The sequence below is a fragment of the Tachypleus tridentatus genome, chromosome 2 (genome assembly GCF_004210375.1).
Source record: "Tachypleus tridentatus isolate NWPU-2018 chromosome 2, ASM421037v1, whole genome shotgun sequence".
Lineage (NCBI taxonomy): Eukaryota > Metazoa > Arthropoda > Merostomata > Xiphosura > Limulidae > Tachypleus > Tachypleus tridentatus.
The window spans coordinates 89,967,059-89,985,347 of NC_134826.1; the positions used below are offsets into that span (position 1 = coordinate 89,967,059).

At 36.8% G+C, this 18,289-nt stretch overlaps 1 protein-coding gene across 2 annotated transcripts; it reads left to right on the plus strand.

The window, feature by feature from the left end:
* Positions 1 to 1,991: 1,991 nt before the first annotated feature.
* Positions 1,992 to 18,271, plus strand: LOC143244489 (uncharacterized). 2 transcript variants are annotated; one of them, XM_076489273.1, is made up of 2 exons: positions 1,992 to 2,186; positions 16,046 to 18,271. In XM_076489273.1, exon 2 carries the CDS (start codon positions 16,052 to 16,054, stop codon positions 16,661 to 16,663), a length of 612 nt encoding a protein of 203 aa, XP_076345388.1. In that variant the 5' UTR covers positions 1,992 to 2,186; positions 16,046 to 16,051; the 3' UTR covers positions 16,664 to 18,271. The 2 variants fall into 2 exon arrangements, with proteins under 2 accessions (XP_076345388.1, XP_076345387.1); XM_076489272.1 differs by lacking the exon at positions 1,992 to 2,186 and adding an exon at positions 13,038 to 13,289.
* The last annotated feature ends 18 nt before the right edge of the window (positions 18,272 to 18,289 follow it).

The following is an 18,289-nucleotide window of genomic DNA, read 5'->3' on the forward strand; positions in this document are numbered from 1 at the left end:
AGTAAATAACAAACTATATATCTACCTGTAGTTAGTATTACTGATTATCTAGTAGATGTCTGATAACATTGCCTTTCATAACAAAATGTAGGGTGTAGAACAGTAAAGATTAATGCATGAATTCGTTTGTTATACAGGCATTTATTTCAGAATATATCCATAGGTAATCGAACATGAAATTTTAGGATATACATCTATATATAATAGGCGTTAAAATAAAATTTATAAAACTTTAAATCTCAGTTACGAACAAAATATCCCCTAGATATCAGTCCTTAAACTTTTATGGGATTTTTTTCTTGCTATTTTACACGGTTAACATATATTTGTAAAGTTCACAGTCATATTATTTGCAATAAAGGAAGTTAATGCATGATTAGATTATGCACATATATATTAGCAATAAGCAGATAGTCCCGTCATGAGATAGTTTTGGGGCTATGCACGAAAATCCATTAAGGACGAATTTAGCCATCCTATGTCTGATTGTAAAAGTAGACTTATGATAAGGTGCTCTTTATATACATATGTTTCTTTAAAAGAAAAACGGGAAATTTCTTAAGAAACATTAATAATGATGACCCTAAAATCGAGCCCACCTGTGGATCAGCGGTAAGTTTAGACTCACAACACTAATATCCCGGGTATGATTCCCCCGCAGTGTACAGAGTGCAGATAATACACTGTGTAACTTTGCGCTAAAAATAGCAAAAAATCTAAAGCCAAATGTCATGGGTTATTTCAGATTTTCGTTCCATAACATGCACAGTTATAGGTAACATCACTACATAACATACATTGTTATAAGTAACATGGTAGTTTACCTTTCCAATCATTTTATTTCTAAAATGCAGTATTCCATATCACGTCTATAATTAACCAATGACCTTGAAAGTTGTAAGAAAACGGTCGTAATCTCATATAATTAAGGAAAAGGTTACCATTTATAAGTGTTTCTATAGAAATTTTAGATCTCTATTATCTGATACACGAAAAAACAAGAGGGAATCCTCAATAGTCACGGCTGTAATTAAATACCAAATCAGTGAGCATATAGAGCTAGAAGATAAAAGTGTGTGCTTGAAAAAAACAACAACTCAGACTTACTCTATGAGCCGCGGCTAAAATCAGTTTCGTTGTTTATTAACGTCATCAGATCAAATACGAAATACTGCTGTAGATTCCCCAGTAAGAGAGCAGTAAATAAACAGTAAAAATAAATCCGGATTTCGATTAACACACAAGACTTTAAAAGTAGAGGCAACAAAGTAGTTGGAATTTTAAAGATGACCGCTTTTCCCTGACCGGGTAAGTTTAATGAGATTTTCTGAACAACAAAAGGTGGAAATTTATGCTTCTTTTTAACCATTCCAGTTCATTATTACGTTAGATGTCAGGAAGCATTGTTAGCTCTTTCCTGAAATAGGCTTAGCATGGTCTGATGGTTAGAGTATTCGATTCGCGGGTTCAAATTCCTTCAACGGGCATACTTTCCCTTTCAACATTGGGCGCCTTTACAACGTGAAGATCAATTCCACTATTAGTTAATAAAGGAGTACCCCAGAAGTTAGCGGTGGGTGGTATTGACTAACTGCCTTCCTTCACTTTTAAAGTAGTTACGTCTAGCGCGCATAGTCTTCAAGTAGTTTTACGTGGAATTTAACATCACAAACAAACTTTCATAAAATACAAAAGGTGGATATTGCTGGTTTTGTTTTTCCCCTATCACCAATCTCGTTCACTGTTACATTAAATGTGGGACAAACCCATAGGTCTTTTTGTAGTTTTCTTCAGTGTTTCTAGTTAATCTAATTTGTTCAATAACATTACCATTGTTTTATTTACGTCCTACAACAATGTTTCTTTTTTTTTCCGTTTTATATGATAAGGTAGAAAAATAAATTATTTCTCGAGACCGTAGATTTTTTCTTTGCGCATGCGCTCCTTGTTATCATCCGGTCAGAGTGGTTCACCAAATGAGCGAACGAGAACACGCTTCTCCGCTGGAAATGGAATACCGCGCTTACAAATGCTGTTGGAAGTGTAAATGAGGCCATATTCACCTGTTCTATCGGAAATCCCAACAGATAATTAAACAAAGGTGGTGATTACCTTCACCAATAGCAGACATCTTGTTTAGTTACTGTTCCTGATTAAAGTGCTGAAACCTCACGTAAGCACAACGGGTAAGTTGTTATTTAAGGTCAGAATGGTATGTGAGCAAACTTATTCAGTAAAAGTGATGTAATGAATAAGTAGTTAATCCCAACAAGTTCCCAACACTTTATTTCTTTCTTAAATATCCATAAATGTGATTTATTGTGGAAATCTAATACTAAGACTTGTCTATATCTCCCCTCTTTTTTAGTTCAAATGGAAGCAATTCAAGCTTATTTTTAAATGTCTTATTTTAATTGTCAGTAACCTTGTTCAGAATTCTTTCCACTTTTTCATGCTTTTGTTTCTACACTTATGGTTGCCTGACAACTCTTAAAGCATTTTGTCGCAGGGATGTTAGGCTCAGGTAGGCGTTAAATGTAAACCAGCTATCACGGTTAACACCTTAGTCGGTTTCATTCTGAACTATCAGTTGCTGAAACTTGTATTCTAACAGTGACAGTTAAGTCTCAGTTTGATTAAATAGTTGTGGGTGCTGTTGACTGTCACCACCAGTCTGTCGGTTCAGAGTCAGGGACGGCTAGCGACAATAACCTTTGAGTAGAGTGTTGAGAACAAATAAACTATTAAAACAGTAGCTGAATTGGTTGATGAAAGAGCATTCTACATTTTCATTTTTATAGAGTTAGGTTAGTCCTAGTAACATCCGAGTATCTGATGTTATTTTCTCTTTCTGGATTAGAATAATGATAAAGGAAAAATGATAATTTTGTTTGTTTGATTTTGAATTTCGCGCAAAGCTACTCGAGGGCTATCTGCGCTAGCCGTCCCTAATTTAGCAGTATAAAACTAGAGGGAAGGCAGCTAGTCATCACCACCCACCGCCAACTCTTGGCCATGCCGGGCTCAGAATTGATAAGAGCGACAACCTAGTCGGACCATTTTTCTGATATAACACTTACTTTTGGGACTTGTGTTACAATACAAACAAAGAGATTAATGGGTTTCAGAACGTTCCAACTTTCAATATTCAGACCGTCTTCCAAGTTTCTTACCTGTTTTTATCTTTGTCTTGTAGTTATTATACAAGATACATCTACCCTAATTAATATTCTCTTTAAAATAAACAATTGCTTTAAAGTATTTGCTTAACTTGGTGAATCGAGGTCTGTTTATATTACATCTCAATATAACTGAAAATGATTTTAAATCATACCATGCTTTACTGAACCGTTACGGGTTTCGTGTCTTGTTGAGAAGTGTGTTTATTTGTAGCTAAGGGCAAAGCTACACAGTGGGCTATCTGCGCTCTGCCCACTACAAGTCTCTAATTCTGGTTTCGGGCGTTGTAAATCCACGGGCATTTCTCTGTGCCAGAGGGGGGCTAATGAGAAACGAATCAGTAACATTTTAGTTTCAAGTGCTGGTTGTAAATGTTAACTTAGTTTACAGTTTCAAGTGCTGGTTGTAAATGCTAACTTAGTTTACAGTTTCAAGTGCTGGTTGTAAACGTTATTAAATATCAATAGGTTCTGTTTATATTTGTTTAAAATATTTGTTTACAACGTCATTAAAATGAATAATAAAATATTTGTATTGTTTGTGTATTTTAGAACAAAACCACATTGAACTATCTCTGTGTACACCGTGGGGAAATCGAACCTCGAAGTTAAGCGTTATTAGTCCATATACCAGGCTACAAAATCATAGTTTTAACAATAATTTTAACTTCCGTCTATTCAAACCCAAAACTTACTCAGTAAATAAATGTTCTTGTAGAGTTTTATAAAGAAATAAATGCATTATTCATAAATTGTTTTAAAAATAATGATACCCTAAGAGTATCGCTAACTTCCATAAACGCATTGGATAAAATTGTTCAGATCAAGATCTAAAAAATCTTAGTTTAACTTAATTAGAGGATAAACTTAAACTCTTATGAATGTGCTCTTTTTTTTTTTCTTTCTATTACCGGGAAATATTTCAGTAAAGTAGACCTGGTGTCGTCACCTTGGTTACTTCTCTATCAATATTGTCCAGTAAAGTAGACTTGGTGTCGTCACCTAGTTTACTTCTCCATCAATGATGTCCAGTAAAGTAGACCTGGTGTCGCCACCTTGTTTACTTCTCCATCAATAATGTCCAGTAATGTAGACCTGGTGTCGCCGCCTAGTTTACGTCTCCATCAATAATGTCCAGTAAAGTGGACTTGGGGTCGCCACCTAGCTTAATTTTCCAGATTACTCCTCAAACAGATTATTTTTTCATAGTTTTTGTTCGCGTGACGTGACGTAAAACGTTTACAGAACTACGATATATTTTTACCTTCTTGCATAAATAACCAACCATTTATTACTATCCAAGACACTCTCACTTCATTATAAAATGCAAGTGCTTTTATTTTTTTGTAAGTGTGCATTAGTGAAAAATGTAAAACAGTAAACTACGTTTTACTGATTACTAAAACTATAAATTACCTTTATCAAAACCAACTAAGTTTTTATAATCCGAGAGATTAGATTTTATAACAACCTTACTAATTAATTTCATACGAAATATTAATTCCAAGAGGCTGGTAAACTTTTTGGGAGGGTGTTGTGTGTGTGCATTTTTCAAGATAATTTGTTGTTTACGTGTTTTGCATGATTATTAAACACTCGTTGCACAAAATACTCCGTGGTGGCACAGTCATGCGTTGCCTTGTGCTTACTGCACGCTGGGCCCGGCACAGCCAGGTGGTTAGGGCACTCAACTCGTAATCCGAGGTTTGCGGGTTCGAATCCCCGTCACACCAAACATGCTCGCCCTTTCAGCCATGGGGACGTTATAATGTTACGGTCAATCTCATTCTTCGTTAGTAAAAGAGTAGCCCAAGAGTTGGCGGTGGGTGGGGATAACTAGCTGCCTTCCTTCTAGTCTTACACTGCTAAATTAGGGAGGGCTAGCGCTGATAGCCCTCGTGTATCTTTGCGCAAAATTAAAAAAACAAACAAAATACTGTACGCTGACTGTGAATCCGAGAGTTTAAGGTTCATGTCCCATTACCACCAAAACATGTTCCGTACTTCATAACCCTTGTTGAGTTGTATGAGTGGCTATTAAACCTCCCAACAGTTGGCGGTGGGATCTATTGCCTAACTGACCTCCATTCTGTTTATAAATTCAAAATTAGGGAAGGATATGCACAGATAGTCATTTGTGTAGCTTTGTGCAAAAGTTCTAAACTAGATTAAAGTGTGGTGGGGCTGTGGGGTATCACGTTTAAGGTAAAGAAACCAGTTTTCTAACTTGTGTAAAAAATAACAGATAGCATGAAACATTAAAATGTCTTGATACACTCTTTTTTTTTCAGGAAACCTTAATCATTATTTTATTTGCAGTAAATATAAATTCTGTGCTTTTATTTAAAAAAAAAATCGGATATTTCTTTTATTAGCGTTTTAGCCCAAAATAATTCAATGGGTACATCTGAAAGGCTTATATCGCTCAAATTCGTAGTCCATTCCCTGCTGTGGGCATAGCTTTGCACTTAACAAGAAACAAACAATGAGCCATGTAGATACAAACAAATCTCGGTTCGGTATTAAAAATTACAAATTCACATACGTTTCCTCTGTTCCTTATTTAGGGTTTTCTTTTGTAATAATATATTTCTACAGTGTTGGCAAAACATCAAAAATAAGCATCTTCCAACTTTCTACTCCTGCAGTTCTTATTTGGAATTAATTAAAGTTACTTGGATTGTTGTTTTAAGGTTAAGTCTTAACGATAGGCCTAAAACATCTAAATGGAGCCAGAAGCTAGAAAGCTTAAAACGCTAAAAAGAAAAAGAACAGTATATATATATATATGTGACAACGTAGTTCTTGTCTTTATCTAAATTTCAATCAACTGACTAATTTAGTGTAATAGCTAGAAGAACAAATTTTACACAAATTCAGACCTACACGTGCTTATTTGGAAGTAATAAAATTTTACACGTATTCAGACCAACACTTGTATATTTTGTTGGAAGAAGTAAAACCACGTATTATAGTAGGTTACAGTTTCATAACGAATGTGACCTTTATTTTTCTGGATTTACCTTTCACATTTATTGAATAAATCAACATTCAAACACATGCACAAACCAACAACGTCTACGTGAACTTCCATCCAAACGGTTTTCTCGGATATCGAGACGAAATAAAACAAATCGATTTTGTTGTAAATTTTGCTGTACATACCTCACAAGAAAAATGTTTGCTGTTAAAGCATTTTAAATTTTATTATAGAATATTTGTTGTGAAACTTTCTAGTTTTTAGGCCTTTCTTGTTTATTTATTGTGACGAACATTTATTTATTCACCAGAGATGATTTACCTTCCTGATACTCCAGACCTTCTTTGTTTATTTATTGTAGTAAATATTTATTTAAAGAAGGCCTGGAGTATCAGGAAGGTAAATTACCACTAGTCAATAAATATATGTTTACCACAATAAATAAACATTAACTAGCGACGACTTACCTTCCTGATACTTCAGGCCTTCTTTGTTTATTTATTGTGACAAATATTTATTTATTGACTAGAGATGATTTATTTTCTTGATACTCCAGGAAGAGGGATGATATAAATTATCAGGTTTGAAATCAAAACATTTTTAATGACTGTGAGAATATTATAAATATTATATTTCGTTTATTAAAGGTGTGGGCGTGGCCTGTCAATAATATCGAGCAATAATACACATGTAACTTATAATTTTAAATTTTAATTTTATTAATTCTCTCGGGGTTCACCAGCTTCTCCTATTACACATATTTCTGTAACCTATTTTACAAATACAGATCCTAAAGAGTTTGTTGCTGTAATGATGAAACTTTAGTTTTCAGGGCTAACGTTTGTTCATCCTATTGTTTTTAGTAATAAACTCTCGAGCATTTGTGATAATCATATTTCTCAAGCAGGGGCGGATCAATCCGGAACGACGTCCCGCCTTTTGAGGATTCAAGCCGTTACCGTTCCTGATATTCTGAATGGATTGTTAAATTCCAATTTAGCCACCGTTCGTAACTAATTAAATAGAACGATTATCTGTTAATATTACATGATTTATATATTTAAAAACGGCTGGTATGAATAGAGAAAGTATATGCCTTACACAGTATATGCCTTAGTTTTGTGACTGGTTTTTGAATAAATTTGGTATTAACTGGAATGTCATATTTTGTTACTAATTTTTGCCAAATGTTGGTTATTTGTTTGCTGATGTCAGGAATATATGGTATACAGCAGTATATGGTTTCGTGATTTTTTGATTCGTGAGATATATTTACTTTAGTTGGTTGATTTTGCTTTCTGTCCAGGTGTGTGCGTATAATGTTTTCTACGGGTTGTGGAGTTAACTTATTGATGTTGATGAAGTATTGTTTCATTTTGTCTAATTCATCGTTAATTTTATCTGGTGAGCATAGTTTTATGGCTGTGTTTATTTGGTTTCTTAGTATGTTGAGTTTTTCAGTGATGTCGAGAAAACCCACTTGTAGAGTTAGAAAACCCACATCGTTGAATATACAACATCTAAGCCCGCCCTCTACACTCCGACACTCATTACACAACCCCTTTCAAACATGGGGTCAGCTTCCGGTCAGTTACCTCTCTCTTTCTTTGTGAACCTGACGATGAACGAAGAAGGTCGAAACGTTGTAAAATTGTCTCAACCCAAACGAGCCGTTTTTACATATATATGTTGAGTTTTTGTTTTGTTTCATGTGCCGAGACCCAAGGAATGTATAGTCCAGTATGGGTTATTTTTCGGTGGATTTCTGTTTTGAATTGTGTGTCGGTTCTTGTAATTTTGAGGTTAAGAAATGATATTTGATTGCTTTCTTCCTGTTCACATGTGAAGTTAATGTTGGGATGTATAGAGTTAATGTGATTGAAAACATTAAGTGTGTGTTCTGAAGATGTAAATCCCGCCATCGTGTCGTCTACATATCTGTACCAGTATAGTGGTGGATGTGATGCTGTGTTAATTGCTTGTGTTTCAACTTGTGTCATAAAAATATTGGCTAGAACTGGTGATACTGGGTTGCCCACGCTTAGAGCATTTGTTTGTGTATAGTTGGAGTTGTTGAACATGAAGTTTGTCTTCATCGTGGTGAATTCTATGAGGATTGCTAATTGGTTGCTGGGAATGTCTATTGATGGAATAGGGTCTCGGATATAGAGTTCTAAGGCTATCTTGCAGGCTTCAGCGGTTGGGCTTCTGTAAAGAGGGATATAACATCGAAACTGGCCATTAAGGCTTTATGATTAAGTGGATTAAGGTTAGATTTGAAATTAAAAGAGAATGTCTATGCTGTGTGTTTACCAAGTTGTAATTGAACAATTCATATGTGGACATTATTGGTCGTAATGGACAATCTGGTTTATGAGGTTTGGCAATGCCGTATATTTGTAGTATGCGTAAGTCGGTCTTGCGTCGGTAGGAATAAAGTGTTTTTTTAAATTGTGTTGGCTTTTCTCATTTTTAGTAGTATTTTGTTTAGTTGGGTTTCGTGTGTCTTTGTTGAATTTGTGTATTGATTTAAATTTGTTTGTGTCTCATAGAATGTTTTTCATTTTTTGGATTATTCATTAGTGTTCATTATGACTATAGCGTTTCCTTTATCTGCTTTTAAAATTTTTATGTTTTTGTCTTGTTTTAGGTTTTTAATCGCATTAATGTCTCTTTTTGTAAGGTCGTTTTTTAGTTTTCTGTTTTGTGAAATTATGTTGATGATTTTGTGAGAAAATTATTTGAAAAAATTGTTTAAGATGTTGTTTTTCGGTGTTTCTGGAAAATATACTTTTTTAAAATTTTTCTGTGAAGTTTGGCTGTTGGATATCAATAGAATTGTCGAATTTGTTTTATTTCTGTTGGTTATTTGTTGTTTTCTGTGGAAAGTATCACAAGTCTCCTGGCTAGGTCTTCTAAACATTCTTTAATTTCTAAGGTTGGGATGTACCTAGGTGGTATTGCGAAGTTGAGTCCTTTGTTAAGTAGATGTATCTCGTCTGTGTTTAATTGTCGGTCGGATATGTTAATTATGAGGTTAGTCAACGGTTTGTCGTTTTGGTGTCTTTTCTGTTGTTTGCATCTTAGTTTTTCTAGATTTTTGTTGTGGCAGATCTTTTTGTTCCTGTCCTTCCTAGTGTTGATTTGATTTATGTTTCGTTGTATAAGTCCGTAAATTTCTGGTTTTATGCAGCATGCCAGTTGATGGTCTGATGATGACCGAAGAAGGTCGAAATGTTGTTCACTCCTCTACATAGTGCTTTCTCTATCCATACCAGCCGTTTTTACATATATAATTTTCTCTACAGGTGGGTTTTCTCGTCATCGTGGATTATATGATTTAGTTGTTTGTCTGTGTTTGTATTTCGTTTACAGTTACACGAGGACTATCTGAGCTAGCCATCTCCAATTGATCAGTGTAAGATTAGAGGGAAGGCAGCTAATCATCACCACCCACCACTAACGCTTGGGCTACTCTTTTACCAATGAATAGTGGGATAACCCTCACCTTATAACGCACCCACTGTTGAAAGAGCAAACATGCTTGGTGTAATGGGGATTCGAACACACGACCCTCAAATCACGAACCGAGCGCCCCTAACCAACTGGCCATGCCTGGCCGAATACTGTATGAAAGTGACTTTGAAGAATTATGGGTGAAAACCTGTGTCGATATACGTAACAGGAACTTCGTACAGAAATTTAGTGATGTCTCCAGAAGGAATAATGTTCTATTCGTTTATTTCCTTCCCTCTTCTACGAAATATATATATATTTAAATGAACTTAGAAAGACTGTTATTATTTTTAGTTTCAAACTAGTAAAATAGACCACATGCACTCTTTTCGCCTCAAGAAATCGAGCTTCGGGTTTTCGCGCTGTAATTCTGTAAACGTACTGTTGGCGCTCTAGAAGTCTTTACAAAGTTACTATCTGCTGCGCAAAAGTGTATTTCAAAAAATAATTTTATGTATAGTTACTAGTTCGTTTTTTTTTCTTTCTGAGGAAGGTCACTTTTCAAAACACTGTCTCTCTTTGCTTGACAAAATTTTAATTATAATTACGGGCCCGGCATGGCCAAGCGTGTTAAGGCGTGCGACTCGTAATCTAAGGGTCGCGGGTTCGCATCCCGGTCGCGCCAAACATGCTCGCCCTCCCAGCCGTGGGGGCGTTATAATGTGACGGTCAATCCCACTATTCGTTGGTAAAAGAGTAGCCCAAGAGTTGGCGGTGGGTGGTGATGACTAGCTGCCTTCCCTCTAGTCTTACACTGCTAAATTAGGGACGGCTAGCACAGATAGCCTTCGAGTAGCTTTGTGCGAAATTCCAAAACAAAACAATTATAATTACGTGCTCAAAATGTGTGGAAAGTGGGTTAATGAGTATCAAACAACACTAGTTTAAATATCTCTTATTCCCATCTTTACTTCTGTCTTTAATTTGGGCTTTACTTCTGTCTACTTAATCTGGTTCACACTACATCAGGTTTTTACTATTTACCATTTTAAAACAACTATTTTGGAACAATAGACAAACTTGATCAATACGTTGGGATCTTCGTGAAATATGGAGAGGGCCGTTTTATCCCACAGCGGAGCGTGAGTATTAGATATTAGGGTAGATAGTATGAGAGTGTAATTGTTTTATGTAAATAAAGCGTCATAACGCTTAAATGCAACTGTAGTCTGCCATAAGCTTTAATCTGGCTAACAGCATGTTTGCAACATGTCTAGTAAACATGTATACATGAACTCGACTTAATGATTTTAATATCGAACCCTCTTTCAAAACATACTCTCGTGAAAATGCCGTCTATATTAGATATACCATTGATGTTTTTGTTTTAGGCACGCAACTGTACCTCCTTTCAATGGTTTGTTTGTGAGTACCGAATGTATAACTCGGCCACAATAAACGGATATAGGACAGAGATATGTTGAACAAGTACTGTTAATAATAACGTCAAATTATGAATACATTTAATGTCTGTTTGGACCGTTTCTGATCATGTCACAGTACTATTGTTACTCAAGTTAGGGTTTAGAACCCATACATAACGCCTGTCTCTGCATAACTGCCCTAAATTTTGGTTTTGTTTGGTTTATTTTGAATTTCTTGCAAAGCTACACGAGGGCTATTTTTGCTTGCCGTCCCTCATTTAGCAGTGTAAAACTAGAGGGAAAGTAGCGAGTCATCACCACCCATCGCCAACTGAATAGTGGGATTGACCGTGACATTATAACGCCCCCACGGCTGAAAGGGCGAGCATATTTGTTGTGACAGGGATTCGAACCCGCGACCCCCGAATTACGTGGCGAGTTCTTTAACCACCTGGCCATGCCGGGCCCATTATTTTTGAACTGAAAGATTAAAGACGCCAATTCCCAGGCTACTCTTGTCTGAACAAATAGTGGGATCTCACCGTCTCTCTTATAACGCACCCACAGCTTCAAAGTGCCTAACGCAATTGTGTGAGAAGGGACAGTAACCCATGAACTCTCGAATTCACAATTCGGCAGCACTAGCCACTTGGTACACCCAGAATAGTTAATTCAAACAATCAGTTTAACTCATTAATCGAGTCTGGGACTGGTACCTCAAACTAGCAAACCTCTGAACTCGGGAGTGCGTTTGTCATTTCAAACTCGAAGTTTGACTTCGTGAACTTGAAATTTAGCCATATTTTACGTTCAATACGTTTGCACCAAAAAGCAAAATCATAATAAACAGCTTATCAGCACCAGGTTATGAAGAGAGTACCAGAAATGTGCTTTCTTATAACCTATTTCGTCTTCACGACCACTTCCAGCGTTTTAGACTCAGTCGCCGATCTCAACTTCTTTGTACATGCAACAATATTCCTGGAAATCACGTGACGTAGAACCTTCGTTACACATGCTCCACGTATTTCATTTTACCCTAACGGAACTCGTTGTGTCGATAGATCAACGCTTTACTTATCGCCCTTTGTTAATTCGTACGCCGAATTTGTTCTGTCATTTGCTGACTCTCACATTATATTTCCCTCTGTTTACGAAAGTATGTTATTTGTTTTCAGCAGATAATTAACAGTCTTTATGTCTATAATAAATGAGCACCCCAACCCCCCTTTCGGTTTATTCTAGACACGATAAAAACATGTTTGTTAGTTTGTTTATTTGAAGTTAAGCACAAAGTCACACAAGGGGCTATCTGTACTCTGCCTACCACCAGTATAGAAACAAAGTTTCTAGCGTTGTAAGTTCGCAGACATACCGCTATACCACTGGGAAGGGGGTAAAAAAACATGTTAGAGAGGTAAATTATTTTAAAACTGAGGGTTGAAGTTAGTAGTCCAAAATTACATTACAGTGCTGTCCCTGTTGACTTTGATCAGAAACAGCAAGCGTAGTGAAATGATGGCTTACTTACATTGTAATCATGAAAGTGAGAGAGAGACAAACTGGGACGCGAAACAATGAAAAGAAAGAATTTAAAAACCAACAAGAAGGCAAAAAATAAAGATGTTTGATGGAAAATTGAAATTAACAACATCAGGGGCAGAGAGACATGGAAAGTTATTATACGGGAGACGTAGTATAATAATTGGAGGTTTGCTCCAGTGTAGATTTGTAACATTAACCCTTAAACACTTGGGATGTTATAGGTAGCATCATCAATTGATGATGGCCGCCGTATAAGGGTTAAACATTTTCCAGTCAGTATCTTATGCTGGGTCGTCTTTGATGTTGTTTTCAATGGACCTTGCTTTAGTTCTAATTTATAGAGATGGATTAATTTTTATCACAAGTGTTTTTATCGCATATACGTAATTTTCTCTCTCAGCCGTATTGACAGGCCATGTCTATGTACTATGTAGCGCATGCGCCTTTTTCATCGTATGTAAATTACTATGCGTATTAGGATTAAATATTGATGGCTTTTCTACGTACAGCTGTTGATGAAACCGTGTTTATTTGATGGTGTGAAAGTCTGCACCTGTCAAGCCAGCGCGGTTGGGAGTGTTTGCTCTCTACCTGGGTGAGATGGAAGTTATTATTTTCGACGAGAAAGGAAGATTGGAAGTGGTTATTCTCAACCAAGATGAGCTGAAATGATTATTTACAGAGCTGACGAGTTGGAGTTATTAGGTATTCTCGACGTAGAAAATACGGAAATAATTAATTTGTAACCAGGACCGAAATGGCTAGGTGATTAGGTGGTTTGATTCGAAGTCTGACGATCACGGGTTCGAATCCCTGTCCCACCAAACATGTTCATCCTTGCTATCGTGGCGAGGGGCGTTATAATGTGGCGGTTAATCAATTAAAATCATTGTTAAAAAAAATAGCCCAAGAGATTGGCGAAGGGTGGTGATAACTACCTGCCTTTCCTGTAGTCTTCTATTCGTAACCGGAAACTGTTAACAAAGATAGTTCTCGTGTAGCGTTGCGCGAAATTCCAAACTAAACACATTTTTAGTGCAGAGAGATTGGAATGATTATTGCCGCCGACCCATGTGGGCTTGGGGGTTATTGTCAATTGAGATGTACTGGATGTGTGACCGTAATCTCATTTCAAGCATGTTAAATTTTGAAACAACCGTAAATTTCTTTCCAATTTTTCAACTTCGAATCGACAACCCATAACAAGAATGACGATTTGTTTGTTTTGGAATTTCGCACAAAGCTACTCGAGGGCTATCTGTGCTAGCCGTCCCTAATTTAGCAGTGTAAGACTAGAGGGAAGGCAGCTAGTCATCACCACCCACCGGCAACTCTTGGGCTACTCTTTTACCAACGAATAGTGGGATCGACCGTCACATTATACACCCCCACGGCTGGGAGGACGAGCATGTTTAACGCGACGCGGGCTCGAACCCACGACCCTCGGATTATGAGTCGCACGCCTTACGCGCTTGGCCATGCCAGGCCCCAAGAATGACGAACTAATGCGAATATAAGAACTAAGTTTTAAACTCTTGTAATACGAGACTTTTGTTTTTTATTGTAACTATGAACAGGTTTTAATCGAAAGTTGAAAGCCACAATCATGAGGGCAAAATCAAAGGTCACTGGTCATTTTAGAAACTGTCTCGGTATCACCCGTTTTTCTTCTTTTGTTTCATTTTATACAACGGTGGTGATTTAGAAGCTTGTATTTTCTGTCTATAGGTGGCGATAACCTAACAGGTTTATAAGACTAAAACTCGGAGATGATTTAAAGCAAAATCACAAATCTTCATTTTTTTTTTCAATACTTCAAAAACTTCAACTGCATAGAGAGAGGGCGAGAGCCGTTTTGTCGCCACCTCGATTCTAATTCCAGGTTTTAAAGATTTGTTGTTTGTTGTTGTTTTTTGGAATTTCGCACAAAGCGACTCGAGGGCTATCTGTGCTAGCCGTCCCTAATTTAGCAGTGTAAGACTAGAGGGAAGGCAGCTAGTCATCACCACCCACCGCCAACTCTTGGGCTACTCTTTTACCAACGAATAGTGGGATTGACCGTCACATTATAACGCCCCCACGGCTGGGAGGGCGAGCATGTTTGGCACGACTCGGACGCGAACCCGCGACCCTCAGATTACGAAGCGCACGCCTTAACGCGCTAGGCCATGCCAGGCCCGGGTTTTAAAGAGGTATCGATTGTTTTCGCACACCAGAAAAACTGAAAATTATGTATATATATATATATTCTTTCTTTCGTGCTTGGATTTGCTCATTGTTGTGAAAAGAATAAAAGTACCAACCCATCAAAAGTCCGGCATTTCGTTTTCTTATTTTGTGCAGATCTCCACCCCTACTCCCTGTTCGTTTCCCTGCTATAACCTTACTTGAATTGCAGGAAATGAAATCAAGACAGACAAAATATTTTCCGACAGTAAGAAGAAGGTACCCCATTGACCTTGCATACAATTTGAACATATAAACTCGATTTTACAACGAGTGTGTGTACTTTTTATGTTCGCTTCAGTAACATTATTTCTTTTACGCTACTGACACATTTTGTTTATCATATCCCGGGGAGAAATTTTATCTGTAGAAAGTTCTCAGTAGAAGTTTTGTAAATCATAGTTTTATTTTATTTTTTTCCGTCAATGCTATTTGTGATCTAGTAAGTACGTTAAAAGAGTAACAGTTAAATCCTGCCACGTGATCTCATTAAAATAGATGAAGTTTGTTTAGAATTTCGAGCACGAGGGCTATCTGCGCTAGCTGCTCCTCATATAGCAGTAAAAGACTCGAGGGAAGGCAGCTAGTCGTCATCTCTTAGGCAATTCTTTTACCAACGAGTAATGGAATTGACTGTAACATTATAAAAACCCCACAGCATGTTTGGTTGGACGAAGATTGGAGTTCGGGAAGTAAATTTGTGCGAAAACAGACAAATCTTCCTTTATCTTTCAGTATATCGTCCATCAAAGTTTATAAACTCACGGCTATAAAATCCGAGATTCGATCTCGTATTGAACAGAATGCAAGCAGCCCACAATGTAGATTTACAATTAAAACAACAAAAGTATTTTTTCTCCGACCTTAAAAATCGCATCCGGTAATAGGTATTAAACCTTTTCATAATAAGTTTTTTGTTTGAGGTTAACCATGAAGTTATACAATGGACTATCTGTTCTCTGCCCACCATGAGTATCGAAACCCAGATTCTAGCGTTGTAAGTCCACAGACATTCCGCTGTGCCCTAGGAGTGGGGCATTCATAATAACAGTATTGTAATTTCCTTGTTTTAAAAAATCACAAAGTATGGAGTTCGAATTTTATCTTTGTATTTTTTCTTGTACAAGAAACTGAATATTCGTCAATTTATCCAATATTTGTTATTGTTTTTCGTTTTAAACAATAAGCTTCTGGAAATACTTACTGTGTTTAAACATGGCAACTTTTCTCTCTAGACCGAGATGATATCTGCTATGCCAGCTGTTGCCGTCCGCCAAGAGAGGCAGAAGAACAAGAGCTATAAAAGTGGACGTGAACGAGCACAAAGTTTGACAGCCGTCTCTAGCCCGCATGACACCCATTTGGGCATTCTGTCCAGACGATCTCCAAGAAGAACATGTCGTGTTGACCAACAGATGCTTAGATTGTTTATATACGTCGGTACGGTGCTGTTAGTGGCTGGGTTGGTACTGGTTTTTATTGGGGTTGGCACTGGGGTAAGTACCTCCCAGACGATAGGTCTTGTATTCATTGGAATTGGGGTCCTCTTCTCTTTCGTAAAGGTCTTCTTGTCCGAACAACAGTTCACTTTTGCTAAACGACCAAAGTTGACAAACGCAGCCAAAGAGTCTCTCTGTGCTGTGATCGTTGCTCCCACGACCAACGCGCGCCCCAGTGGAGAGGCAGCGAACTTGAAATCACCATCACAAAGACCGCCTTTATCACAAATAGAAGAATGTGGCGCCATCACACAGAGTAATCAGAATAGTAGTTTGTCACCAACTGGTCTCAGCAGTATTCCTGAAACCGAAGTTCTGATCATGGGCAGAGAAAATAAAAGAGCTAAATTTTAAATAAACGTAACCAGGTGGAATGAAGGTAGGAAGTATTAAATATAGTTAATGTCTCGTGCGGTGCCCTGAAACATCTAAGTGGCCCATTGAAGCCATTTTTCTTCTCTGAAAAAGTCGTTTTGAAATGTTAAACTGCCTGTCTGGATTACGTCCTCTAGAACATGGATTAACATCAAACTGTCGAAAGAAAATGCCATTCGAAATCTCTTGCAGAAAATTAATGTTTCTCTGCATGCAAAACATATTTTTGCACATCATAGAATATATTTTGATGCATATTTTCTGCGATATTTCAACGTCTACAGTAATATTTATAAATAATTGTAATAATATTTACTCTACATTGATGATTTGGAGTGAACATTTTGTCAGATTTTTTTTTACAAGTATATATGTGTGTGTGTGTGTGTGAACTGCAGTGTTTGGCATTTCTATAAAAAATATTCACGGAGTAAGAAAACTCACAATTTAACCAAACAAATCTATTATTAATACGCCTAAAATATGTCGTTTTTCGTATAAACTCGTTCTTTTGTCTAATATTTCATATTTCCTTATTGAGATTTCTAATCTTCGTATCAGACATTTTAGATAGAAATTAAAAGTTTAAAAATTAAAACTATTTGATAACAAAGTAATTAATTTTCCCAAAATGATAAATTCATTTTTACAGAATTGTTCTTAGAAATATATTACGTTATTCTTTCCAACTAGGGACTTTTACGGGCGTTAGTTTGTTTGCTGTTAAACGTAAAGCTACACAATGGGCTATCTGTTCTGTGCCCAACACGGGTATCGAAATCTGGTTTTTAGTGTTATAAGCCCTCTGAGTTGCCGCTGGAGGAGGGCATAGACATTATACATTTTCTACGTAATCCATCTTGGAACGCTGCACATTTATAAGTGTTTGTTTATAACAAAGCTATTAAGGTTACCTACCGACGTTTGTGAAAGCAAGCAACCGGCAGTATCCACCCCCAAACTTTTACGAAGAGTAGTGGATAGACCTTATCATATTTTAGGTGCCGTGTTTTTGGTCCGCGACTCGAAATTGTGAGATTAACTGTGTAACTGTGATTGCAACTATTGACTTCTATATTTAGTTCACGTGTATTACTTGTTTTGCTAAGGTTATAAAACAGAATCAAAATATATGTTTTATCTAAAAGCACTATATACTTCATGGAATTATTATGACGTCATATCCTGCTTCCGTGTTTATATTAAAGCACAATATGCTTCATGAAATTATTATGTTATCATATCCTGTTTTCACATTTAGCTTACAACACTGCATGCTTCATAAAACTATTATGACGTCATATCCTACTTTCGTATTAACATAAGTAGGGTGTTTTACATGCCTCCCAGTGGCACAGCCACTGTTGTGGGCTTATAACACTTAATGAATGGAATACGTAGATATGTTTGTTTTTCTCCAGTGGCTTAGCAGCAAGTCTGAAGACTCATAACACTAAAAACTGGATTTCATACATATGGTGGGCATAGCACAGATAGCCTATGGTGTAGCTTTGTGCTTCACTACAAAAAATATAAAGCCTTTACTTTTATTTTAGAGTGCGCGTCGGCGACCCAGGTTCGAATTCGTACGGCACCATAGGATGT

Bases quoted from the DNA above. Each gene is read 5' to 3' on its own strand.
- LOC143244489 (XM_076489273.1), top strand. From the start codon at position 16,052: ATGATATCTGCTATGCCAGCTGTTGCCGTCCGCCAAGAGAGGCAGAAG.